The sequence below is a fragment of the Ambystoma mexicanum genome, chromosome 1q (assembly GCF_040938575.1).
Source record: "Ambystoma mexicanum isolate Mex_15411 chromosome 1q, UKY_AmexF1_1, whole genome shotgun sequence".
Lineage (NCBI taxonomy): Eukaryota > Metazoa > Chordata > Amphibia > Caudata > Ambystomatidae > Ambystoma > Ambystoma mexicanum.
The window spans coordinates 640899534-640927159 of record NC_090922.1 but is presented as its reverse complement, the minus strand read 5'-3'; the positions used below and the strand labels follow the sequence as shown (position 1 = coordinate 640927159).

The window sequence follows — 27626 nt, the reverse complement described above, 5'->3', positions numbered from 1 at the left end:
CTTTTCGTATTCCTTTTCATGTGTCAATCTTTAATCATTCCCGTAGGTCACAAAAAGTAGGAGATACTTGAAGTTCAAAAAGTGGAAAAGCCTAAGGACAGGCAAAATAAAGTAAAATAAAAAGGGACGTAGGGATTGGAAAGCCTCTTCTAAAAAATGCACACTCTTTCCATCTGGGTGTGCGCAGGAACAGTTGTTGTATCACAATATCTTTTTCCTTGTACTAGAGATATCTGATGTGGGTCATGAGAGCCGTCATGACCTCTGGGGTTTCTTCTGAGGATAACTCCATTACCAATTGGTTTGAATCCTGTTTTTGCGAGATCCACTGAAAGTCTTTCTTTTCTTCTGCAGGAGTTAAACCGAATTCCTGGCACGCCTTAGATACCATGAAGTGGAAGCACAAATGTCATCTCGAGGCGAGGGTTGAGCAGGACTGCCTTGTGTATCTTGATCCGGGTCATCCGTGTCCCACGTATCGTCTCTGCGAGGAGATGAAGAGGCGGTAGAGCTTGTGTGCCTTCGACTGGTCTCATGGTCTGTATTTACTAGTTCCCCTTCTTGTTCGCGTATTCGTGGACGATCCTTTTGTGGAGGTCGAGGAGGAGATTGGGCTCTTGGACGTTTGTCTTGGTCCCTGGAAAAATGCCCTGGATGACTTTGTTGGTTTTTCCTGTACATATGAACACCCTTTAGCTGAGGAGGTGGAAGCCTGGCATTGAGTTGTCCCAGCAGTGTTTGTAGAGTGGAAATCACCTGCAGGGAGAGCCAGGATTGTGGGTTTTAAAAGGGGGTAGTGTGGAGTCACACTGATGGCAGGCGATCCGAGGGTTTTGTCATGAACACGAGGTTGGGACCTGCCTTCCTCAGGATCGGAGTCCATGACCCCTGGAAGTTCGAAACCTGAAGTGATTTCCATGCTGTAAAATGTCATCTGGCATGATGTTGGGGTAGCTTCTAGGAGATACTCCTAGAGTAAGAAGTGATCTACAGGATCCCTTGACAGGGTTTTAGGTATTCCCTTGCCGGATGATATACTCTCCGTACTCCCGGACGATTTGTGTTTTTGGTAGTCGATGAGGGGTCATCTATGGGTGATGTCCCGATGTCGATTTCGTCATAGGGGTGGGTGTAGACGACGATTTGGTCATCAGAGGGTGCTTCGTGGACAATTCTTGTCCAGAAGAGGATCTGAGACCTTTAGAAGTGCGAGACACCGGGTACGTTTGTTCATTAAGCCAACAAATGAGGCGACCGTTTCTGTCCTTCAGGGTTTTCTGTGAAAAACCTTGGCAGATTTCAAATTCTCCAGGGAATGATTAGGGTAGAGACAGTATAGACAATCTGCATGACGGTCACCTTTGTACACGTTTTTAGGCCGCAGGCGTCACAGGGTCTGAGCAAGGACTTTTTCAGCCCAGCGGTCTCCATGGTCGTAAACGGACCGTAGATAGTCGTTGGTTGCACTGGTTGGAGAATAAATGTAACAAATAATTGTGTGGAATAATATTTTCTCTCAGGATAGAAGAACTCGAGCAATGCCACCAGCTCGAAGGACTTGAAATCTGAGGGGAAGAGCTGCTGGGGCAGAGCTATACACTCGACGTCCTATTGGTGGAGACCAAAAGCACCCACGACGACGTTGATGGGACACTCAAGGTGTCCTTTTTGCCACAGGAAAATTACTAAAGTAACCAGGGATTCCCAGCCTGACGACAGAGAATATTCACAGCATGTGAATAAATGAAAGATCCAATGCTGGAGAATTACAGATTTCTGCACTGATCTGCTTTTCCTGGGTGACAAAACGAGTGGCGTTGTGCGGTAAGCACAGTTGAGCCAAGTGGGACAATAAAGGTGCCTGAAAGCCGCTCTGCCACAAAACATGCTGGGGCGAGTAGGGCCTCCAGACGTGTGGTGTCTAATAGATTGGGCAAGAAAGCTGTAATGTATGCATCCTGATTGGGCTTTTAGCTGATCATGTCCCCTAAACTGTGGTGCGAGGGACTTTAAAAAGGTGGAAGCCATTAAGGTAAGTGAAAGGACCTGCCCCACGAATTCTATAGCTCCTATACATGATGAATGTCTCAAATGCAAGAGATTGTTTTAGTGTGCCTCTGCCTATTGCTAGATCTTACCTGTGACAGAGGATGAGGGTGCTACATCTGCAGTAAAAGAAAGATTCCACCTACAAAAGCTTATAGGGATGCCACTGCTGATTTCTTTCAGCTGAGGAAGGGGCCAGAGGATGCTTCAGGACCAAGGGTGGTCTAGGTGCAATTTCTGATCAACTTATCCAATGGACTTCTGCAAAGATTGAATAAAGAAAAAAGAATACTGCTGTGGCACCCCACATTTTATAGAGAAGGACTGACGTAAAGGGGATGATCTGAACGGTTTATCGGTCACCCAATATAGAACCTTTCCACCAATGTCATTCAATTTCAACCTTGCCAGCTATATGTTATGGTCCACAGTATTAAAAAGCACAGACATAGCCAAAAGGGCCAAAGCAGCAGCTCCTGCGCCATCGCTTCCTCTTAACTGGTGGACAATGGTTGTGCTTAACATTTCTGTACTACCCTCAGGCCTGAAGCCCAATTTGGCCAGATCAACTAAATCATTTGCTTCAACACAAGCAATTAACTGTTTAGTTACAACAGATTCAAGTTGTTCTGCCAAAAACAGCAATTTAGATATTTTCTTCAAACACATGCTCCCTATCCAAAGGCATGTTAGATTTTTGTCTGCCCCCAAGGTCTGAAGGTGGTGTACTATAACCAGCCCAGCTCAAAGTGCCAGACAAAGAGCTCTTGAACTTTGTGTGGATGTAGGCCAACAAGCCTAATCTACTCCACATTGGATTGTGGCGTTACCGAGGATGGAACACTCCCACTAGTATCATTTAAAAATGCACTAATGAATAGGCCCAGTAGCATGGGATCCAATAGGTTTGATTGGCTCCTAGAGCTTGGTCAGGCAGCACCACAATAAATTGATGCATTGCTCACAATTTCCAATTTTCAGTACCAAAATGGTCTTTACCAATATGAACACATTTCGAAAAGATTATGGCAGGTTTAACCAGCATTTATTAATGCATAACATTTCCAGTCACAAATTAGAAAACATTTTTGGTACAATAACAATTACCTGATGAACATACTCATCCATGCTGGAAGGCATATCAAAGTTTACAACTAATTTCACGTTCACCAAATCCAATCCCCTTCCAAGGACTCCTGTGCTAACCACCACTTCATAGTCTCCCTTGAGCAGGCCCTATAATACAAACATATATATATTTACTTTACAAATGAGGCACTATTGTTGGATTTATGTATAATTGACAATTATATTCTTGTGTGCCCTGTCCTGAGAAAATGCACTTCATGGCATGTACTGTCGAATCAAGCATCTACACAAAAGCAAAATCTAATGGTCAAAGGAATTTCGTTTCATTAGCAATAGTTAGTATATAATTAAAAAGGGTTTAATTGTTTACATTAGTATTGAAAATACATCAACGTGCACGCTTGCAACACAACCAATCAAAGCCTGTTCAAAAAAGATTTCAGCTTCTCCAGCAACTTCTAGTTCCAGTTATGTCTTGGAGTGCAGCATCCACAAACTCTTACTAGCAATCAAGCAGAGCAGACAGAACACTTGGTATGAACTGAACTTTTTATTTTCAAAACTATGTAGCAGGAATGATGAAACTGCTTTTTCCATTTTGTCCTGCGAAAAGTTTGCAGATGTATCAAGGCCTTCGCTTGAGTGTAACAATGACTTCATAAAAGCCATCTGGTCAACTCCCAAGTCAAATGTTTCTCTTGAGCCATGTAACAGATGCATGTTTTTATACGGAAATAAATTTGTATTACTGTTTAAGTAATGTTAGGTACGTTTTCCTATAGTCCAATTGGTACTGGACTCTACAAGACTTATCCCTTGGTTTTAGGGCCCCAATTTCTAATATAGGCCTGTACTACCCAAGGTTGGTAGAGTGGGAGAGCAGTCCAGCTCATCTTAGGAGGAGGAATGTGATCTGTAAATCAGTACAACAAAACCAGAATATACATGGTCCTAAAGAGACACTTTACACAATTGTAGTTATATCAAAAATAGGGATTTATTTAATATATATATATATACACAAGGCAGTTAGAAACTAAAGGAATTGGTGTAAATACTAGCAACATCAAACGCACATTTAAAATAATAAGGACAAATAAAGCAGGCGAGTACATTCGTTATATACTTTTCCTATCCACACACGGAGTGACTTCAGGTCAGTAAAAGTACTTATTTAAAATTAACTCAAGTATAGGTAAGTTCAAGACTGTATAGAGCAATAATCACAGGTATGCAATACTTGTAGCAAATCTTATACGGTTTAGGTAGTCTTTTCCCTAACAAGAAAGGAGTTATTCAGTTCAGGTTTGGAGGCAACCAGCAATGCCAAAGTCAAAAGGAGAGCAATAGTTCCGATACAAATGTTCTTCGCACAGTATGTTGTCTTGGTAAAAAGCACAGGAGCTTAGGAGACGCCTTCCTGTAGGGCACACAGTGTTAGTCCTGGGCGACTGCAAATGGGTGAATACCCAAACAGTAGAAACAGTGCTCCTAAATCAAAGGAGCGACACAAATGGCTTCAGGTAAGATTACCAACAGCCCCACAGTACCTTGAGCGTGAAGGATGATGCAGCTGGGCACCTTCTGGATGCACAGCTGCAAACCCGGTGTCCTGATCATTGGTCGTGGGGACGAAAGTGGGGACCCTCGATGGGCTCCAACAGCAGTGGTCGAGAGAGGGACTCGCCAGCACAGACGTCTTCTTACTCATGCGTCGATTTGTGGTTTTGGCGCCCATTTCTCAGCACCGGTTGTGAACGATCACCGGCAGTTGGAATCATCTTTTCTCTGTCCTGCACTTTGGTGAGGGGACTCTGAGGAGAGGATTTGTGCTTCTGGAGGTCCACACTGATGCCACCGAAGTTCCTGCGAGATTAGACAATGGCAAGATGACGCACTCCAAGGTGGTTGACACCAGGTATTGGGATTCTGCAGCCCAGAAAGGTCGAAGGACGTCGGCGGTCAGCTCAAATTGAAGAGCATCTTAAGGCTGGTTATGCCCAGTAGAAGGAAGTCATCCTTGGCAGAGCTTCCCTGTCGACTAAAAAACTGCATCAGGACAGCAGGGGTTACTAGAGGTGCAGCGTCCTTGGTGGTCTTCTTCAGAGGTTCAGTTCCAGTCGTCGACTTAGTGTTCTGTCCCAAAAGCCTTGCCTTTTAGGCAGGAACCCATTCAGTCTGATGGACCTGTCAATCACCTGGGGGTGGCTGTCCTTAGAGGACAGCCAGCCACCCACCCAGTTCAAACCAGTTCCAGCCAGGCATACCTTCAGACAAAGGCCATAGAAGTTACAAGCTCCACCCATGCTGGAAAACAATAGTTACAGGCAAATAACTTGTTCCTTCTCCACCACGGGGTCTGGCATGGATTCACATGCTCATGAATAACAAATACACAACAGTACAACATTACATAAGCACGGGAGGTGACAAGGCTCAACAGAAGCAATTAACTCTTATCTCTGGAACAGACTCGCCTCAAGCAAACAGGCTGCATAGCAACTGCTTGGCTGACTCTGGACTCCTCGCTTGAATCCCTGTCCACGCAGTACAACTTCGTGAAGGTGTGCATGGCCCTCCACGTAGCAGCCCTGCAGATGTCCAGCATGGGCACATCAGCCAGGAACGCCGTCGTCGCAGCGACAGTTCTGGTGGAGTGGGCTCTCGGACAGCCGGGCAACGGTCGGTTCGCCAAATGATGACAGTGAAGGACGCAGCCGGAGAGCCACCTTGAAATGGAAGCCTTCGACAAGGCCTTCCCATGGTTCACAAAAAGCTGTGAAGTCTTTCAAAAACCTTTGTGCGTGCCACATAGAACTTAAGGGAACGAGCAACGTCAAGCGAGTGCAAGGCGCTTTCAGCTGGTGACAAGGGTTTTGGGGAAAATAACAGGGAACATCAAAGGTTTGTTGAGGTGGAATTCTGTCGGAACCTTCAGCATGAAAGAGGGGTGCGTTTGCATCACCACTGCTGATTCGTGTAAAGTCAGGTTGCAAGATAGGGCCTGTATATCAGCCACCCTCATGGCGGATGTGATGGCCACAAGGAAAGCCGTTTTCCAGGAGAGGGGCCTGATGCATAGGCTCAAAGGAGCCCCCCCCCCACGAGCCTCGTCAGAACCGCGTTGTGTTCCCACATCGGGGCAGGAGCCTTCACTGGCAGGAAAGATCGAAAAAGTCCTTTGAGGAACTCCTTGTAACGCTTACCTTTACTCCTCGGGAGCGTAATACCTTGCCAGCCTGTGGACCAGATACCTTGGAGTCTTTAGGATTCTTTTTCTGTTTGGACAAACAAATGACAACAATAGAAATGCTAAAACATCTGTTAATGGAGATAATTACTAGATGTGTATAAACACCGAAAATCACTCCCTTCTAACTAGTGCTTCTAACTCACCTGTGTTTTATTATTGTGGAGCTCGCCATCCTGTTTTTCAACAGGGGCGCGTTGAGATGGAGAAACAATGGCAACTTGGGATGCTGATGAAAACTCTAGGTCTTTATGTAAGTAAGCAGATGAAGATACTGTAGTCCTTAAGGGCTTGAAATGATTCCTATGTTGGAGAGATCTCTCTTCCTAATTACTTTGGTCTTTTCCTATTTTTCGCAGGTTATAGGAATTTGGGGAAAGAATGATGGCTACAGAGTTACTCGGGATGAGTAAACGTTAAAACGTAAGTTTGCCAATACAGAGTAACTGCAGCCTTCAAGGTGGAGTGCGGTAACTACTGGGAGGTGAAAACTTGAAAAACCTTCAGGTACGTAAACGCTTATAAAATGTCTTCTCTATAAAACTGTTTTTAATTAAATACCTGCAGGATTTCGGAAAGCTGAGGAAAAAACTTTGGAAGATGCAGATGAAACTTCTGACTGAAGATGCTGTGACTGAAAACTGCTGACTGAAGATGCTGCAGCGGTGAGTGAAACTTCTGACAGAGGAGATGTAGCGAGCGAATAAATGTTATTCAATTAATATAACAGCGTCAGAGATAACGTCTTTCAGGTAAGTCTCTTCTGTGAACTATAGTGCTCTGTAGCTTTTCGTAAAACTAATGTCGCCATTATCTTCTGTTTCTTAGGTTCTGTGAGGAGAAACGCCGGTAGCGTTACACCGCTGTCAGAGGAGCGCGCGTTCCAGCAGAGGCAGGGCTTAAGTAGATCCCTCTGCGGATAAGAACAGAACCGCGCTGCTACTTGTAAATGGGTTTTGCGGGTGGCCATCTTAGTGTATGAAATTACTATTGAACACCACAGAGGTCTATGAAAGTAGATGCTGTGAATGGAATAAGTGCCATATGTGCCAGGCTAACACCCACCTTTGACCTGCCGATTGATCTAATGTGCTGTGCCTTACCTGAATGTCTGAATGAAGACTATGCTCACTGACTGGGATCATGACACTCCTTTATGAGTCGATGAGACCAAAGTGAAGACCTTTCTGGAGACCTGTTGTAGCGGGAGATATCCGCCAGAGGTAAATTGAACGAGGCGTGCGCTAGTCCGGCCTTGGCCAAGGATATCAAGTATGGAAGAATCTGTAGGAAAGTGACCCTCGGAAGGGTAATCTTCTGTGATCGGCACCATGTAGCGAAACAATTCCACTTGTGACCGTAGCACTTCAAAGTAGACGACGCCCTGGCCTTGGCGAGGACCTCCCTGCAGTCAACTCGTATCCTCCAAACTCTAGGGCTGCAGGAGCCAAGCCCTCAGGTTGAGTAATCCTGGGTCGTGATGCAGGATTGCGCCTTCTCTGGCGAGATGATCCAGGACCGCTGGTAGCGATGCGGACAGGCTGAGAAGGTCCGGATACCAAATCTGCCTCGGCCACACCAGGGCGATTGGCATCATCCTGCACTGACATTGTCCGAGTGTGTTGATGACTCGTAGGAGGAGAGGCAATGGAGGTAACGCATACAGAAACATCCCTTCACACAGGAAGGAGAATGCGGCCCCCAGGCTCCTCGGTTGGTGGAATCTGCTGGCAAACCTCTGGCATTTGTAGCTGGCAGCCATCGCAAACAGATCAATCTGGGGCCTGCCCCACTTGGCGAAGATGTGGTCCACCTGGTCCTGCCATAGTACCCACTTGTGGCAGGAGCGCAATCACCTTCTCAGGGAGTCTGCAATGGTGTTCTTGCCTCACGCTAGGTGAAGAGGGACAAGGAACATTTCTTGTCCGACGGCCCAGTGCCACAAGTCGTGCGCTTCTCTGGAGAGCGCCGGGATCGAGTGCCCCGGTTTCCGGATGTAGAACATTGTGGCAGTGTTGTCCATGACGATACTCACCACCCTGCCCTTCAGAGATGGAAGGAATGACTTGAGGGCCCAGAACCCTCCCGTAGCTCCAGGATGTTCATATGGAGATCCTTCTCCTCTGGCAGCCAGAGGCCTCTGGTGTGCAGAGGCCCGGTGTGGGCTCGCCAGCCTGGAGGGAAGCGTCCGTGGTGACCGTTTCCTGGAATGTAGGGTTCTGAAACCCCCTTACACAGGGGCGATGTTGGAGCAGACACTCCACCACCTTAGTGCCCAAAGGAACTTGTCCAGAGTGATCTTGTCTGCGAAGTTTCCGGACACTTGTATCCAGCGAGCGTCCAGGAACTCCTGAGGGTCGCATCTGTAACCTGCAGAGCCGGAGGAAGTTGATACAGGATGACATCATACCGAGCAACGACTTGATGGTCTACACCATGGTCGTCTTCGACAACTGCCGCTGCACCTTCACTTGAATGGCCGCTACGCTCTCCTCCTAGGGTGATGCCAGGCAGGACACTGTATTGAGTCTGGCTCCCAGGAGCAACACGTTCTGCGATGGTGTCAAGCAGGACTTTGGATAATTGATGGAGAATCCTAGATCAGTCAGAAGCTTGACAGCTGCCTCCGTGTGTCCGATGGCCAACTCTCGCAAGTGGGCCCGAATGAGCCAGTCGTCAAGGTACGGGTATATAAGTGTATCCCCGTAGACGCAGATGGGCCGCCAACGGTGTCAGGCACTTCGTGAACCCTCTGGAAGCCGATTCCAAGCTGAAAGGTAGGGCCTTGACCTGGTAGTGCTGCACTACAAAGCGTAGAAACTTTCAGTGTTTCCTGTGAATGGGGATGTAGCAGTAGGCATCCTCCAGGTCCAGCAACATCAAGAAATCCCCCCTTTCCAGTTGGCTGAGCAAGTGTTGCAACATGACCAACCAGAATTTCTGAGACTCGAGGTACTTGTTCAGACGTCATAGGTCTAGAATGTCCCTGAGTGTTGTTTCTGACTAAAAAGTATCTGGAGCCCCAGGGGAACCAGCTCTATTGCCCCTTTTCGTAGCATGGCCCGTACCTCTTCTAAGAGCTGAGGGATGTGCTGCTCCTGACAGGCCACCAGAGGGATCCGTGGACACCTGTGCTGAGACTCCAGGGTATGCCCTTGGGTGAGAGCGTCAGGCACCCATCTGTCGGTGGTAATCTTTTCCCACTCGCTGATGAACCTTGTCAGCCGGCATCCCACCAGGGTGCACAGGTGGAGACCCGATGTCTTGGACGGTTCAGGCTTGCTTCGGTGCTGTGCCCTGTGGGAGACAGCGACACTCTGCCACCTGGGAACAGCCTCTGTAAGCTTCCAGAGTCGTGGATCTGGAAGGCTGATGGTACGATAAGGAGAAACCTTTTGAAGACCATCCCGACTTTCCTCTGGAGGAGCAAAAAAAGAGTAGTGCTACTGGAGGGTGCCCAGGGAACGGGCCATCTACGTATCTGCCTTGATGGCATGTAGGGACTAGTCAACGACCTTCCCGAAAAGGTTATCTGTCGAAAGGCATGCCCAGTACCTTCGCTTGGACATCTTGCTGGAAATTTGTGGCCTTCATCCAGCCTTGGCGACGAAGACAGACTGTTCCCCATCTGCTGGAACCATGCGTCAGCAACGTCCAGCACTACTGTGATGGCGTGATGAGATGCCATCTCCCCCTCCTGGAAGAGAGCGATTGCCTCCATCCTCTTGTCCGGGAAGAACTCCAAAATCGGACCCAGATTGTACCACATCTCCCTGTCGTACCTGGCTGGGATCACCAGTGCGTTGGCCGCCTTGATGGTGGACGCTGTAGTGAAAATCACCTTCCCATGGTGTCCTTCTTCCCCTCGCTGTCCGGAGGGATGGATGACGACTAGGGTGGGTTAGCTGACAGTTTCTTCGCGGCCGCCGAAACCACTGAATCCAGCGATGGTTGCGACCGCAGGCACTAGAGTGCCGATTCCGGCACCCAGTACTTCTCCAGCCTATCCCATTTGGCCGGAGCGGTGCAAGGGTTCTCCAAGAGGGGCCAGCCCTCCTCCCACGTCATCCAGGAGGGGCAACGCCATGATGGTCTTCCTCTTGGTCTCACGACTCTGGTACAGGAAACCCTCCTTCCTGGTTTCTTTGGGCACAAGTTGAAATAGCTTGAAGGCTCTGGCGATCATGGGATGAAACGACACCATCTCGTCCCGTGGGGACGCCCTAAGCCATTGTGGCATCCTCTTCTGGATCTCCGACACCAAGGTGTGGAGGGTTGATAGTATGTCCAGAGACACATCCCTCGGCAGAGCATGCATGATCGGAACACTAGACCCGAGCCGTTGTCACGGTCCCCCTTGTCCTCGTGGACCGTGCATAAGGACTCCAGCTCCTCATCGTCCGTGGACGAAATTTCCATGGCTTCGGCCACGACTGATCTGGGGCATTCTTGCCCCTCCCCTTTTTTCCACCCTGAGGTGCTGAAACCGGGTTCTTAGACGGTGTCTCCTTCTCCAGTGTGCCAGCAGACCTTGTAAAAGTCACTGCTGTGGCTTTGTGCCTCGGAGGGAGGGATACCTTCTGCGCTGTGAGGGATACCTTCTCGGGGTCAGCCCCCTTAGCTTTCGAAAGAGCAGCCGCCACTGGCTATCATCAACAAAGACTTCTCCTGTACCGCCGGGACCTTTTTTGGTCAGTTCAGCCTTCTCCTCCTCCGTCCGTGGCTTCTCAGGCTTCTCCCATAGTTTAGCTGGGTTGGACAGTTCTCTCTTTGAGGGGGAGCTTGACTGCCAGCTGGCAATGGAGGCGAAGGTGATGTCGATCGCGCCCTGTCGGCCGTGGGACCCACTTCTGCGGCAACCCCGATGGACCCGGACTTGCAGTGCTTGGCCTCATCTTGGGCCCTCACGGATGAGGTGCCCTCACAGGACTTAGAAGACTGCTCCTCGGACCGACCGATCTGGGTGAGGCATGACCTGCTCAGAGCACGGAGCAGAGGCCTTGGCATTCAGCCACGCCGCCAGTATACTGTGCCGGTCCTTTGTCATCATCTTGGAGGAGCTACGGCATATCTCACAATCTCCTGCCTTGTGGTCTGCATACAGGCAGTCGAGGCATTGCAGGTGCTTGTCCTCCACAAACACATTTCGTATCCTGCACTTGGTGCAGGACTTTAAGAGCGACCTTCTTTCCTTTTCCTCAGTCATGGTCGGAGGGTGCGAAGTAGGCCAGATAGCCTTCTGGAAACTTTGATGATCTTCACCCTTGAGGGGCACTGAAATTCACTGACAACCAATCCCTGCTGTCGTTGGCAGATGGAGAAAAGAGCATGCAGGCTCTTTTGGAACAAAATTAGAACCTTTTTCCGTGAAAAAATACAGAAGACCATATAAGTAGCTCGCAGAGCAAACTCAAGGACTCCCAACACTGAAGCGTACAGTAAAAATCTGAACATGGCTGCCAGAGGAGGGGCTTAGATTGGATGGGGGCAGTATGGCCCAGAGGACAGTGGTTGGTTTAAAGGAGAAATACAGTTTGTAAGTGAAAGTGAAACCGTTTTTTTTTACATAGGATTCCCTAGCTGAAAGGGAATATTCATGAGCATGTGAATCCATGCCAGACCCCATGCTGGAGAAATGTTGGTATCGCTGGAACAAGCAGCAGAGTACGTAGTAAACAAAGCACAAGAAGTGTCATAGAAGGGATCAACAGACTACTTGAACTCAGCAAATGTCTTTTGTTTTGTAGTGATAAAACAGGGATTAGGTTTATACTGAGCCTGAGTTGGTTTCAGGGTTTTACAAATCAGTGTCGTTCTTTACGACCCTTGTCCCTGGCAGCAGCAGACACTCAGTCTCTGGGGTTTACATGTCCAGCATTTCTCTTTTGGCAGCGATTGAATTCAGGATGGCAATTTTGTCCTTCTGGACTCCCCTACCAGTTACCCAACCTGGTACACTTAGGTCTTCTGATGGGTGTTTGGTGTCTGGCAAATGCACAGATGACTTGATCTGAGGGGTTAGCAGACATTCACTTTGGGCCCAGAAATCTGAGTATAATAGTAGGCCTCTCCACCATTGTCAGAGCTTTCTTGTGACCAAAGTTCTAGGGACTATCCCATGTTCTCCCTCCTTTCCTCCCCTTTATCTAGAACCCTTCTTTTCCTCTTATCCACTTTCCCCTGGCTCCTCTCTTTAGTTCTTTTTCTTCTTCCTTCTCTTCCTTACCCTCTCCCCAGTTTCCTCTTTCTCCCCTTCATCTGTCCTCCGTTCACACACCATTCACTCTACACCTCTTGTTCTCCCACTCCCCTTGCCACTTCGCCACACGTGCTCTCTCTCGCTCCCCTTCTTTCCTCTTTAGTTCCTTCACCCCTCTACCACACCGCCGCTCTGCCATACACTCTTCTCCATGTTCCAACATAACCACTGTGCCGTATTCAGACTCTTAACACTCACCATTTCATGGTGCGCCTTTTTGCTGGTGCAGGACCTGAATAAGAGCTTGAGAGTGCAAGTTGTGCACAAACGTGTGTGTGTTTTAATCATGCAATGGGTTTGGTCGAGTGATTAATGAACTACAATTGCCTGAACTGGTCAGCCTTGTGGGAAGGGCAATCAAACATGATTTAAAAGGCGGCTCAGCAGGTAACTCATCTAACGAGGGACACAATTTAGAAAAACAAACATTAACTAAGGCAGTCTCAAGACTTACCACACATCAAAAGCTATACAAAAATGTATGGCGATGTGGTTTCTTAGTGATATATCAAACAGCAAGCATGAAAAACCTGAGATGGAAATAGAATGCAGGAAAGTCTAAAATGCCATTTGTGTAGCTATAGAAAGCAAGAACATTTAAACAAGTACTTTTTTATTGACAAATTATTGTTAATTTTGAGAGATGTTCCTTAAAAAAAGCATTTCAAAATAGATAAATTAAAGGGGCCAATGTTCAGGACAGACTCTACTCTTAAACCCTTTTTTCCAAGGAGTGTTTTGGTGTGTTATAATCCTGTTCCTACCAATATACAGATACGACAGATCGTCTCCCTTTCAGGAAAGCAGCCTGATTTTGGGCAAAGTCATGATTGTGCTTAATATGATTTAAAAAGGAGCGCCTGGGGATTGTGCTTTCTTTGTTTCTCATTATTTTGGTAGGGCCGTCACTTTACTATCTGGGTTGAGATTATGGTTTTTGTAACAAATTAATCGGTTTTATGATCATATGTCCCCTGAATTTGTAAAGTGCACTTCTGTATTTAGTTACAACTTGTCAGCAGTTTATAACGAATGTAATGAACAACCTGTAAAATACTTGTCCTTTCACTTTGAGTTTTCTCAGAATGTATCGAGACGCAATGAAGTTCTGTAATTTTGCGAATGGCATCGCTCAAAAGATCTGCTCCAAGTCTGCAGTCTACAAACACCAAAACAGGGGGCTGAAACAGCTTTCCGTCCTAAAATGCAAAATAGGAGTTTAGTAAAGAAATACGATGATGGAAACCGTGCTAAAAGCATGTGTGCACCAATTCAGGTGGATGTCGATTATCAGAATGGTCAAATCACGTGGAACAATCTCTGTAATAAACAAACTTCAAGCTGCAGTCTTTACACTTCAGTCAAAAAAGGAACAGTCCCACAATTAGGCAAGATTAAGAAATTGCATGCATTTATGGCTGTGACCCAGCATTCCTGCTGTAATACTTAAAAGGCATTAAATCAAAATTCAAACTGCCCGAGAGCCCTATGTTTTCAAAGATGAACCCAAAAAACACAGAAAAGGTGAATGCTGAAGTAAATGACACGAGTGACCAAAAAGATAGTGATAACAGTCATCTTTAAGGCACCATCAAAATAAGAGACAACTGGAATGTAGTCTAAAAGGAGAAGGTAAAGAGTAATCGTTAATTTGGACTGTTAAAACACAATATTTGAACACTATACAGTTGAATAGAATTGAACCTCTGAATTAAAGTTTTCAGCTATGCAATGACATTTATGTGTGTGGGTGCTTTAAATGTTTCACAATAATCCAATGAAATCTCCACATGGTTGATAGAGAGATAAAAGATGCTACTTCTGTTCCATGTGAACAATTTCGTTTTTAGCATTCAAGACCGCAAATACCCTGCAGGTGCAAGTAGACACCACATTTGTATACTACAGAAACAATAGGTCTGAGGGAACATTGTTTTTTTACAAAAATAAAGTATGATGTTGCCAATTGTTAATACTTTCCACTAAACCAAGCATTCCCATCCATTTCATTTTTGTAAACCATTTCCTTCCCTATGGTGGTGGCTCTTTATTTTGTGAGCTGTTTTTAGGCACTTGAAGTGGAAGTGATCGAGGAGAAGTGTAGTCGGCAGATCCATTAGCAGTGTGTAAGGGAAAGATTGTCGTTTGTTTTATTTTACATCGACAAATGCACTTTTCCACAAATCCTACCCCACTGATAATAGTACCAAGTAGCAGTATTACTATACATATTATTAATAGTACTTCTATCACTACCAGCAACAGGTCTGCTCTTCTGAGTATTACCACCTTTACTAATAACAGTATTACTCGTAGTACTACTGCCAGTTGGAGTTGTATAACTTGCACCGCTAACACTAGTAGAGGTTCTACTGCTAGCAGTAGACCTGCAATCTGTATTTATGAACACTATTGACAATATGAGAACCACTACTATTAGTACCACCACCAGTACTGGTAGCATTACTAATGACAGAAGCACCACTATTACAATACTACTATGAGTCTTACTACTAACAATAGAAGAAGTAGTAGTAGTAGTGGTAGTAGTACTTCTACCAGTAGTGTAGTTGTAGTAGTAGTAATAATAATACTACCAGTAGTACATGTAGTGGTACTTGTAATAGCATTAGTAGTGCTACTTCTGAGGTGGTTATTAGTACTGCTACTTCTTGGTTTAGTCAAATTATTACTACTGGGTGTACTAGTAAGTAGTGGTTGTAACCATACATCTTTTGCTAGAACAAACTGCAATGGTAGTAGTTACTACTACTAGTGGTAGCAGTAGTGACACCACTACTTCTGAGGGCAATACAGTTACATTTGGTAACCGTTGTATTGGAGCTACTTCTACTATTAGTAGTATAAGCACTTCCAGTAGCATAAAATGTACTACTATGACTACTGTTGGCAGTAATACGAATATTACAATTAATAGACACACTGTGGTTATAACTAAAAACGAATACGGGTAGGGTAACCATTCGTCACAAAGCTTATTTTACAGCATTTTTGCCACGAAAATACAGGAGTTCGGGGTTGTTTGGCGAGGGTGGGTTGCGGATGAGTGGGATGTTTCGAAGCAATATAAAATCAGTTAGAGAAAATGAGGTACAATTGCAGAGAAAAAATGTTGGTAGAACTAGTAATACTATTGTTAAGAAAAAGTACTACTACTAGAAAAATCCCTAATATTCCACTACTGATAGTAGTAGTAATGTAACTATTGGTAGTAGTACTAATAGGTACTACTTCTTCTAGTAGTAGTGCTACTTCTGAGGTGGTTATTAGTACTGCTACTTCTGGGTTTACTGTAAGTAGTGGTAGTAACCATACAACTGCTGCTAGAACGAAGTGCAATGGTAGTAGTTCTACTACTAGTGGTAGCAGTAGTGACACTATTACTGTTGAGGGCAATACAGTTACATTTGGTAACAGTTGTATTGGAGCTACTACAACACTTAAATACTAGTACTTCTACTATTAGTAGTAGTATAAGCACTTCCAATAGCATAAGAAGTAGCACTCAAAGTACTATGACTACTGTTGGCAGTAATACTAATATTACAAGTAATAGACATACTGTGGTAGTAATACTATTGTTAAGAAAAAGTACTACTACTAGAAAAATACCCAACATTCCACTACTGATAGTAGTAGTAATGTAAGTATTGGTAGTAGTTTTAGTACTACTAATAGGTACTACTACTTCTGTTATTGCTACTATTGGTGGGACAGGATTAGTAGGTAAATGCACTTGATGGTGTAAAGTAAAAGAAAATGCAACCTTTTACTGTCCCCTTTACTGGAATGATGGATCAGCAGACTGTACTTCCTCTTCTATTCAGATGTTATTCCCTCTTTAAAAGCTTGAATGCTGGTCAAGAAATGACGGCCAACCATAGTAATAAAAATACAAGATAAATTGGATTGTTTTTTTACTAGAAAATGTGCAGAACATACAAAATAGGAACCACATCTTATGTTTGTAAAATCTATGTCCCCTTTAAAATCAACCGTTCAAAATCTAACCTAATGATAAATAAAAGCAGCATTCATCTTGGATATATGATATGATATTTTATTTATATCGCGCTTGTACACAAGTGTTTCACAAATGGCCAAGAGCTGCCAAAAGTTCCCCTGCATAACACATACCCGGAGCTGGAAAGCTCAATTTCAATTAATCAGACCCTGAGAAAAGTGGACATCGCATCAAAGCAGTTTGCCACTTTTCTTCCAGACAGCGGACATCCTTTTTCGTATTATATGTCTCCATAATCTGGAGCTACTGTGTATAAACCTGTTGGCTCAGTCTTATCCAATATTCTTTCTGGCGACAGGTCCTTCAACAGCGACCTGGCAGTGGCAGTCAGTTTTGCTTGTGGCAGATAGTGCCTGAAAACTAGAGTTACAATCTAATCACCAATCTTGTTTTTATGGATGCATACTAGTTCTACAAACAACAACTTTACAGCCAAGGCTCCAGGCTGTTAGACAGAAACCTGTGCAGTTCCCTTAGGGAACACTGCAAAAGATTTAAGACTACAGGTGTTGGCAGTAAACCCACTTGGTAGCAGTGTGTACCACCCAGATTTACCTGGTAGCTGTGGCTGAGCAGTCAGACTTCCCTCAAGAAGAGTTAGACAGTATGCAAAGTATACACAATAAGCACTCAGATACAATAATACAAGCAAACACTGACCAGAGCTTTGGTATCAAAGTATATAATTATTTATTTAAAAACACACGGTTTCAAACACTCCAGCACTCTTGTTGTAAAATATTCTAAACACAGTTACTATTGTAATAAGTACACCCCTTTTTCCTGATCAGATAAGTCACAGTAAAACACCACTTATTTTCATACAGAGGTGAGCGCTTAACTAGATGGCACTCCAATAAGTTTGTGAGAAAGGGAGGGAAAAAGACAGAATATGGAAAGGTACACCACTCTAAGGTTCAGGAACACCGTTAGCAAGGCAGAAGAGCAAAAGTCACTGGTGAGCCAAAGTCCAAAGGCTGGGCCCATTCTTAGAGAGAGCAGAGCACAAATGCGCCCAAGATCACACAGTTAGTCTAGGCTTAGAAAGTCTTGCAGAGAGTTCAAAAAGAGTTTAGAGAGGCTTAGGAAAGTTTAGCCAGGGTGTCCCAGGCGAACACAGGTTCGAAAGCTGGGGGCTAAATCTACCCCGAACAGTCGGTAGCAAGGGGAGCCAGGCGGGACATGGTACCTTAAGTGGGAAGGATCCTCCAGCGGTGGCAGTTGTTCCTGGTAGTGGGTGCAAGTTGCGTCGTCGTCCAGGGGAAGAGAAGATCTCGACTTGGAGGAAAGATGAAGGTCGTTGCACTACCAGGGAAGAAACCAGCCGCGGAGTTTTCCGGTTAAAGGTGGTACCTTTGTTTCGCGGTCGTGGTAAAACGTGGTATCCCGGTTGCCGGGGTGCTTGGCACAGGCAAGGCAGCCACGAGGTACGTCGATAAGGCGAAAAGACGGTGAAACTGGTTATCCCCACCATTCAAAGGAAGAAGATTCCCCGGCGGGAGATCTCCTCTGTCGTTGGGAAAAGTGGTGAGGCGGTCCAGCAGGGCTCCACCGGTGGTGGTGTTGTGGCACGTCGGCTCGGCTTCTCCCTCGTCGGATTCTTAGGTCCTGTGGCGACTTCTGAAGTTCCAGTCCCCAAAGCTCTGCTTTTATGCAGAAAACCCCCATTCACTCAGCCTAGCTGTCACTCAAACATGCTAAGTGGTGAGCCGGCCGCTCACCACTTGGGCCAATCAGGACGGAGTGCGACTCAGTCCAGGGTGCCTATATCCCCCTCCACCCCTCCTAAGTACCCCAGACAGAGTGGCACCACTTTGGAGGGCTTCTGTGGAGAAGCCCGCCAAAAAGTGGAACAAAGGGCTCGACTTGGATTGGAGTCACAGAAGAGAACCCAAACGGCATTTTAGAATCAAGTTTTGGCAAAAAAATACCAACCAGAGAATTAATATTAATTAAATAAACCGGCGGTATGTTCGAGGCTACCGTAAATAAATAAAGATAATAGCCTAAAACAATGGGAAATCCCATAGGAAAATATTTGCGGTTGAATATAAAAAGTAGTATCCACTGCCACCAGCCAAAACTCGATCAGGGGGGACGGAGACATGCCCCCTCGACTAACAGACCCTGGGGCAATTGAATTGCCCCAGCCAGTACGTCCACAATATGATGTTTTGTACTGGTTCTGTTCAGAATTTAAGACTAGTAAAGTCAATGGTGACTTTACATGCCCTGGGTGACAGTAGTCAGTCCCAGGGTATGGAGTCTATAGTGGGGGGTCCCTATGATACCCCTGTGTCACTGCACTGAGGGTGCTGTGTAACATCACAAAAACACATGAAGCCCTATCCCCATAGCCCATTAAACACATCTAGATTCAAAGAAACACTCAAATCATGCCCAAGAGTGAGGGTAAAAGAGTCTCACTCTTGGCAGGAGAAAAAATAAACCCCAAAAATCCAGCAAAGCTGCTGGGGGACTCACTAGGTTAGGAAATTCAGCCTAAACAGAGAATACTCCCTAACACAGGCATAGCAACTGAAGGATAGAAAGGGGCTTGATGCATCGCCCCTGCTCTTTGCCACAAGGTTGGTGAGGGAGAAGCTACGCTCCCCAAGAAGATGAGAGGTGGTGTTGGAGAAGGTTAAGAACTCTCGCCAGAGGCTTCTACACACAGGAGTTGTATCCAGGTTTGATAAATAGGCTCGGTAGAGCTCTGTTTACATGCAACAGGCACTCTCCCTTCTGGGACTCAATGCTGGATCTCTTGCAGTGCCATGAACCCGCGATGATCACAGCAAGAGATTCTTCTATGTGCCCCCTCTGGTGAAATCCTGATGCCTGGTTCTCATGGAGACTGGTTCTCACACTGTATGTAGGGAGCACAGCACTTCACCACGCAGGGAAGGCATTGCTGTACGACATTCTTAATATATCCCCACCATACTGCCCATACCAGAAAGCTGTTTCGTAGTTAATCTAACATTTGCGCTGTAACAAATGCTGGTTCTTGAGACTGCACGTGGGGCCCTCGCATAATCAGAAGTGCTCAAATTCTCAGTCAACCACGAAAAATAAACCTAAAACAGGGAGACGAGAGGAGGTGCTTGCTGCAGGCAAAGGCCTACACTGGGAGTAAATCGAGCAACTGTGACCCGATCATGGTAAGTAACCAATCATCAGCACCCAGGCTGTTAACAAAAGAAGACCTCCAACACTACCTACAAGTCTATGAAGACCTTGCGGTTGAGCCAATAGGCATGGAATCGGAAAGGAGCTCCTTGGCAGAAAGTATATCACATTCTGAAAACACTATCCAAGACCACAGTAGTAAACAAGACAACAACTCAGAGCGAGGAGCTACAATGTACCCCAAAAATACACATTCCCTTAAATGAGAGGATCTAGAGACTCACTCCCAGATAAGTAACCTACTCGCAAGACACATGAACAATAGGGTGAGAGGAAAGGACATGGTTCGTTTAGTTAACTCTTTATTTGGTCAAGTATTGGCCACAACGAAACACCAACATATCCCAATTTATGTCTTTTTAAAATTATTTTTATAATGCGCCTAATATCGCACCCGAGTTCGATTTCTAAGTGTGGATTCGGAATTCGAACCTCCGTTGCTCTGCTTCCAAGACCAGCGCGTTGCCCCTGTGCTTTCCTCCGTTCATCAATTGAACATGCCCATTAGGAGACACAGAGAAACCAGGCACCAGGCCAACAGACATTGTAATTAAACTGACCTCCTTCCAGACTAAACAATACATCTTAAGAATCTCACAAGCTCATTTGCTGAATCAAATATGCAAATTTCAGGATGTGGCACAAACTACACTAAATAATGAAAGAAGGGCTTTCAGAGATGGCACAGTGAATTGAGGAAATGGCAGATTTGGCTTCGTCAGATATGCCCTGTGGGTGCCCAGTTCACAGTAAACTAACGGCCACACAAAACATACCACAGAAAAGAAAAGCAGGGTCATCCAGGAGTACTCTCAAATAAGATGAGATAAGACAGAGATGAAGAATGATCATTACACTCCTATGCAACCACACAGAGATGGAGAGATCAATGACCGGACACTTTAGATTGCATGGAGATCGGAGGACTGTGTTGATAGAACTCTTAGCATTGAACAGTTTCAATGCACAAGACATGAAATACACAAACATGCTCACAAGTGATGAAGACACTGGTCTCTGCCTGCTATCCAACTGTGAAGTAATTGTTGGTGATTATACTGCTCCTGTACACTTCAGTTCTAACCGTTGTGTACCTGCTGGTGGGGAGGTTCCTCTATTGACACCTGTAGGGATCGGAATATACCAATGTTTCCAAATGTTTCAGAATTGCTGAATTTTTCGGGACGGTTTGTACGAGTCAGAGCGGGAATTTCGTGACTTGTCATACCAGAGAACCACAGCACTAGCTCTTCAACCAAGGGAAATCAAGGGTGGAAGCCACCACAGAAGTTTGTTTGCGTTCCAACTATACCAGGCCTGCTCTGGCCTGGACAAGAGGCTCTAGAAGCTCCCTCGGAGCAGAGAATAAGAGTACTGTAACTGCAGCACCCAAATGGTGAACATCATTTCCTGGAATGTTAGGTGCCTTAATGCCCGAGCCAAGAGATTGAGGTTATGCAGTCAACTTTTTAGAATGCACCTGATGAAATTGGTTTGCAGGAAACATTTGTTGCAGCAATTATCAATACAAGTTGCCTCATATTTCGTATGCTTCTCCCATAAAGAAGGCAGCAGAGGTGGAATTGGTATTTCATAGAGATCTAAAACATTTTGATAGGGGCTTGTGAAGCGGGGTACAGAAAGGTTGTTTGACGCCTAAAAGTTAAGATTAAAAACTTGAAAATAACTGTGGCAACCCTGTACGCAACCAACGTAAGCAAAGTCACATTTCTAATGCACTTTCTGGAAAAACTGGCAGGGCTTGCGGAAGGGGGAGGATTTTTATTTAAATTTTATCTGATCTCTGATGTTAGATTTTCCCAAACCTCCATACTCGAAGCTATGTCTTAGAGGCTTAAGAATAGATCTGCTCAACTGGGGTTGGTTGAAATATGGAGAACATAACATTCAGGCATGAAGACTTCTCCTTCAAGTCCAACGTTCATCGATTGTACACTAGTTTATACCTTATTTTCCTTAAGCAAGCCTCACACAGGTAAAAACCTCAGTCAGGCTTTCAGGGTCTAACTGCCTCCCTCCCCATACCAGGCTTGGACCTTCAATCCTGAAATGCTGAGAAAAGAAGAACAGGGTGAATGTAAACTTTGCTAGGGTGCAAGTGGCGTTTGCAGACTTTAGAGCCATGCTCCCGGCAGAAAATACCTTCCTAGCCCAAGCGTTGAAACGCTTAACATCCTTGTCTGATGGGATGGTGGGTATGCAGCCCGTTTAGAATTAGACTATGTTGCTTGAACCACCAGGCTCTCTTGTGTTTGCAGCTTAGATAGGTAGCTTGGATCGCTACTTTAAGGTCTATATTTTCTTGTTAGGTTCTTATTTACTGCTGGATTAGATTCGGGAACCTCCCAATTTACCATAATTCTTTTTTGGAGGGCAACATGAAAAGCAAGTATGGGATCTTTCTGTGGACCTTTGTCAGGAATGTCAGTTAGGTCGTCTTGCTCGAATGGTGGTGCAGGTCTACACCATCCCAGGAAATCAATAACCCTAGTCATAAGCTTCCTATAAGAGGCATTAGAATGGTCTGCATGGTTTGCTGGGTCTGACCTGCCAAACTCAAGCTCAGGTGATGTGTCAATCCCACTAGCCGCTTGGAGATTTTCGTATAAATCTATTAGCTTAAACTCTTCTGAGAGAAGAGCATCTGGGCCATTTGGAGTGCCAAAGTCCAAACCAAAAGGAGGAGTGTTTTGATTGGACGGCTTGTGTTCCTCATAAATAGAGGTTAAGGATTTGAAAAAATCCTTCCTTGGCAAAGATTTGTATGACTTTTCTACTTCCTTTGTAATTACTGGCGTTTTTGAGGGCAAAAATGCTGATGGCGTTGATGGATATGGCTTCGAAAGGTGTTGAGGACTTTGGTGATTTATGTGTCGTTTTAGGTGTCGACTGAACCCTTAAAGGGCTCGACCCAGGACTGGATACAGTCTGACGTTTTTTCATCGTGTCAAGACCTCGAGCGGTCTCCGGCCTGCGTCCCGGGTTCGAGGGCGAGCAGGAATTGGCCTTAGCTCATTCTCGGTTGGCTTTTGATGGCTTGACAGGAGCTTGGCTCGTTTCTTTGTTTCGATGGGGGGTCAGGACCTCCTTCTCGAATATTTTAAGCATTTCCTGTCTGATTTCCTCCCACTGCGCTGGAGTGGAGGATTTGGTTGGACAGGCTATACTTCTCTCGGGGAAGATTCAGAAGAAGTAGACAGCGATCTATAGTGCCTTTTCTTTGTTTTCCCTGACCAGCTCCTGGAGCGTGAACGTTTATTCGAGGAGAGATGTCTCCCGACGCATCGGTCGATCGTTTCTTCTATGGAGTCATTGAGGGGGATTTAGTTGGGGGCCTACCCACCACCAATTTCCCTTTATGCTCTTTCAGAGCCTTACCAGTCATGAACTGACAGGCCCCACAAACCGCCGTCCTATGCTGCATGCCAAGACACCACAGACACACTCGGTGAGGATCCGTGAGGGACATTGCTCTTTAGTAGACATTTTCTGAACCCGGTCTTCGGGGTTGATGGAGTATGAGACAAATTCATTGCATTCGATCGCAGTTTTGCAGGAACCGAAGCGCCCCGTATTTCTAGAAGCGTTTGCTTCAGTTCCATTTTTCCGCAAGAGCGAACGGGCGCTGCACGTACCGTATATACGAACAGTGATGTTGACCCCGGGATGGAAGCCCTCGAGGGACATCAAGTCGATCGCATAGACACATAGCGCCCTCTGCCAAAAAAACTTTTCCCATAAAAGCAGCTAAATCTGGAAGGCTATTTATCTAAAGATGAGGAATACATGGGAGGACACAATCCAATCGAAAATATCCATTTGCATATAAGCCTTTGTCCCACGCACATGTGCAGTCCACCACTGAAAATGCTAGGCAATTCTCCTCTGAACAAGAGTACCATCAGCAAACCTAGAGACTCAGGACTTGCAGATTTTCCCAGGGTGGTCCCCTGGCAGACAGTGGTTGCACACCCTGTGCATGTCCTTGCAGGGGAACATCCTGTTGCAGGAAGGGCTACATTTAAAAGGAGTATTCTCTGTTTCTAATGGAGAGGGCAGCGCGGTGACAAAGGGGTACATAAGGGGTCAGAAGAGGCATTCTTTTAAGGAGACAAAGTATATGGCCACCCCCACTCTCCATACTGTGAAGGGCTGAAGCCCGGTGAAGCCCGCTTAGGCTGCAGTCTTCTTTCGTCGAGACAGTTGAGAGCCGCCACAGCAGTTAGTGCAACAGGCGGTTATAGAAAGGATAGAAAGAATTCTAAAATTAAACTTTGTTTAATCAAAGGCATTAGCCAGAAAGCAACTCTGCAACTAGCGACCGACCACAATGGCGGAAAAAAACTATCTGAGGGACCTCGACGCGTGAAGGACCATAGGTACAGTAGAAGTCACTAGGGATAGTATTACTGACATCCCTTTTCAAATACAAATCATGTAATACTATGCGACTACCACTAGATGTCAGCCTATGATCTAAGCAGATACACAAGCCTCAGCGTGTGTGTAATTATATATAATACATTACTCACTGTAATCGTATTTCTGATGCTTGCATCTGCTTGGATTCACGTGCTGTGCATAGGCCGACATCTAGTGGAAGCTGCAGAGTATTACAGTTGTTTTCAAAATTCGAAAAGGGACGTCGACAAGGCGTGCCAGTAATACTATCCAGTGTGATGTTCACTGTACCCATGGTCCTTCAGGCGTCGAGGTCCCTCAGACTTTTTTGTTACTGACATGAGGTAGCATGAAGTGTAGCGTGAGTACAGGTGTATCCAAGCAGATATGTATCAGACAAGCTCAAAGCATCCATGCACCTTCTCTCCAAGGGGAGGAAGGGTGGGCGCATGTCAATCTAAGCAAATACAAGCATCAGAATTGGTGGGTTGTGAGAAGGTTCATTGGCAAACAGATGTTTTAGAACCGCTTGTCCTACCTGTGTATCTGTCTTGAAATGGGTGTCAGTGCAGTAGTGCTGAGTGAAAGTGTGTATTGAGCTCCATGTAGCTGCTCTGCAAATGCGGTCTAAGGGAACATTTGCAATAAAAGCCAGAGTAGCTCCTATGCTCCTTGTGGAGTGAGCTCTTGGCGTGAAAGACAGTGTCTTGTTTGATAAAGAATAGCACAGTTGTATGCATCTGACTATCCATCTGTAAGTAAAGGACCGCCCTCCTTAAATGTATTGTGTGGAGTTTTACCTCAGCTGAGCTCTTTGGGTTGTGAAAGAAAGCCGGTAGCTCAATGGACTGGTTCACATAAAATGTTGAGATGAACTTAGGAGAGAACCAAGGATGTGTACGTAAAACCAGTTTGTCCTTGTGTATGACAAAGAAAGGATCCTGCACCGACAATGCTTGCAATTCACTAACCCCTTTTATGGAAGTAATAGCCACTAAGAAAGCAGTCTTGTAAGTCAGGCTTTTAAGACTTTAACTTGTGCATAGGCTTGAATGAGGGCCCCATGAGCTTTGCAAGTACTACATTGAGATCCCATCCTGGCGGTGGGTTTGAAATTGGAGGGTGGAGTCCCTTTAATCCCTCCATGAATGCTTTGATGACCAGCCCTTTCCACCACAATACTTTATTGTGGGAGGTGGTGTAAGCCAGTAAAGCTGCTGGACTTTTATAGAGCTGAATACTAACCCTGAGTCTAGCAAGTGGAGCATATAATTTAGAATGCGGGATGGAGTACATTTGTAAGGGTTTTATTTGTTTAGACTGGCAACAAATTACAATTCTTCTCCACTTGTCGAAATAACAGTGTCTAGTGTTTGGTTTTCATGCCTCCTTGAGGATATCCATACACCTCTGTGGTAGGTTCAGATGTTCAAACTCTATGACTTCAGTGACGTTGAGGGTGCACTGTTATTCCCTCGTGTTGAGTGAGTAAGTTGCTCTGGCACGGGAGTTTGATGGGAATCACACATCACCATTTTGCAAAGATGTGGATTCGATGGCTGTCTTGCCCACATAGGAGCAACTAGGATGAGCGTCACCTGTTTCCTGTGAATCTTGTTAACCACCTTGTTAATAAGAGGAGTACAGGGAAAAGCTTAAGTAAATCTTCCTGAACAGTTCATCCATAGTGCATTCCCCTTGGACCTGGTTGGGGAAACCTGGACGCAAAGTCTGGGCATTGTTTGTTTTCGCTTGTAGCGAACAAGTCTAGCGTGGGGAAACCCCACTGAGAGAAGAGGCGGTCTACGACACCTGTGTCTAGTTTCCATTCGTGCTCCTCTGGTAGGGGATCTCTGTTTATTGAGTCGGCTAGAGTGTTGCGTTCCCCTGGAACGTGTTGAGAGGATAGGAATATCTTCCGTTTGAGTGCCCATTTCCAATATTTCTGTGCTAGTTTGGACAGATTTGGAGAATGTGTGCCCCAGAGTTTGTTGATGTAAAACATTGCAGTAGTGCTGTTGGTGAGGACCTATACAGACTGATTGGTTAGGTGTATTTCGAATGCCTGAAGGGCCTTGAATACGGTCAGTAGTTCCAGCAAATTGATGCGGTTCTGCGCCATAGCATGAGTCCACAGACCTTGTGCTGTGCGATGAAGGTGATGAGCCCCCCACCCGACGAGTGACGCGTCTGTCATCACCATCGCTTGTACTGCTGGATCGTAGAAGGGTTTTCCCTCAAGAGATTTTCCCTTGTCCACCAACAAAGGTTTTGTAACAGTGTTGGTGAAACAACCACTAGTTCATCCCAATCACAGCTTGTTTGAGACCGCTGTTTCGCCAAACATTCCTGCAAGGTGTGCATGCACAGGCATGCAGTACCAGGTAAATGCAAGATGCCATCATGCCTAGCAAACGCATAGCTTTGTGTACGCTTACCTGGCGGCCGGCCTGATAATGAGGTATTTGCAGTAACATATTTTGGACTCTTTCCTCTGATGAAAAGACTAACCTTCTCTCTCTTGAGTCCATTACAGCTCCTAGAAACTGTTTGGCTGTGCTCGGCAGTAGGCTCGATTTTTTCTCGTTTATCGAGAAGCCCAATTGAAAGAGAAGGTTGATAGTTCTTTGAATGTTTAGCCTGAAAATTTGGGGAGTCTCCCCTGTAATCAGCCAGTCGTCCAGGTAAGGGTACACTGGGATTGTCTACCTGCGTAGGTGCGCTGCCACCACCGCCTGTACCTTTGTGAATACCCTTGGTGCGGATGCTATTCCGAAGGCTACCACGTTGAATTGGTAATGCTGGTTTGCCATCTTGAACCGCAATAATCTTCTGTGCACTGGGAACATTGAAATATGAAATAAGTATATCTAATGTTGCCATGTAGTCCGCCCGCTTTAGCAGAGGGATTACTTCTTGTAACGTAGTCATCAGAACTTTTGTGGCTTGACATTGGTGTTTGCAGGGCGTAGGCCTAATACTGGATGCATTGTTGGATCTTTTTTTGGCACAAGGTAGTAGGTTGAATAAATACCCTTATTTACCTGGTTCACCGAGATGACTTCTTTGGCGTCCTTTTGGAGAAGCGTTTCGATCTCTTTGAGAAGGATGCATTGTTCTTCCTTCGAGTGCGTCTGATGCGGGGGATGGTTCCGGGGTGGGAGGTAGGGGGAGAGTGGCAGGATTAGCGCCACACAACCACCTGCCACTGTGGAAAGCACCCATTTGTCTGAGGTGAGTCCCTCCCATGCTTGGGTGAAGTTTAAAATATGCCCTCCTACTGGAAAGGCATGGGAGGGCACCTGAAGTGGGTAGTTATTGTT

At 45.7% G+C, this 27626-nt stretch overlaps 1 protein-coding gene across 1 annotated transcript in view; it reads right to left on the bottom strand.

The window, feature by feature from the left end:
- DDX59 (DEAD-box helicase 59) overlaps positions 1–27626 on the bottom strand; it is a 223358-nt gene that overhangs the window by 91457 nt on the left and 104275 nt on the right. The window contains exons 5-6 of the mRNA XM_069641229.1: positions 13691–13843; positions 3154–3282 (exon numbers count right to left, since the gene is read on the bottom strand). Of these exons, the coding sequence (XP_069497330.1) occupies positions 3154–3282; positions 13691–13843 (282 nt within the window). The remainder of the gene's footprint in view (positions 1–3153; positions 3283–13690; positions 13844–27626) is intronic.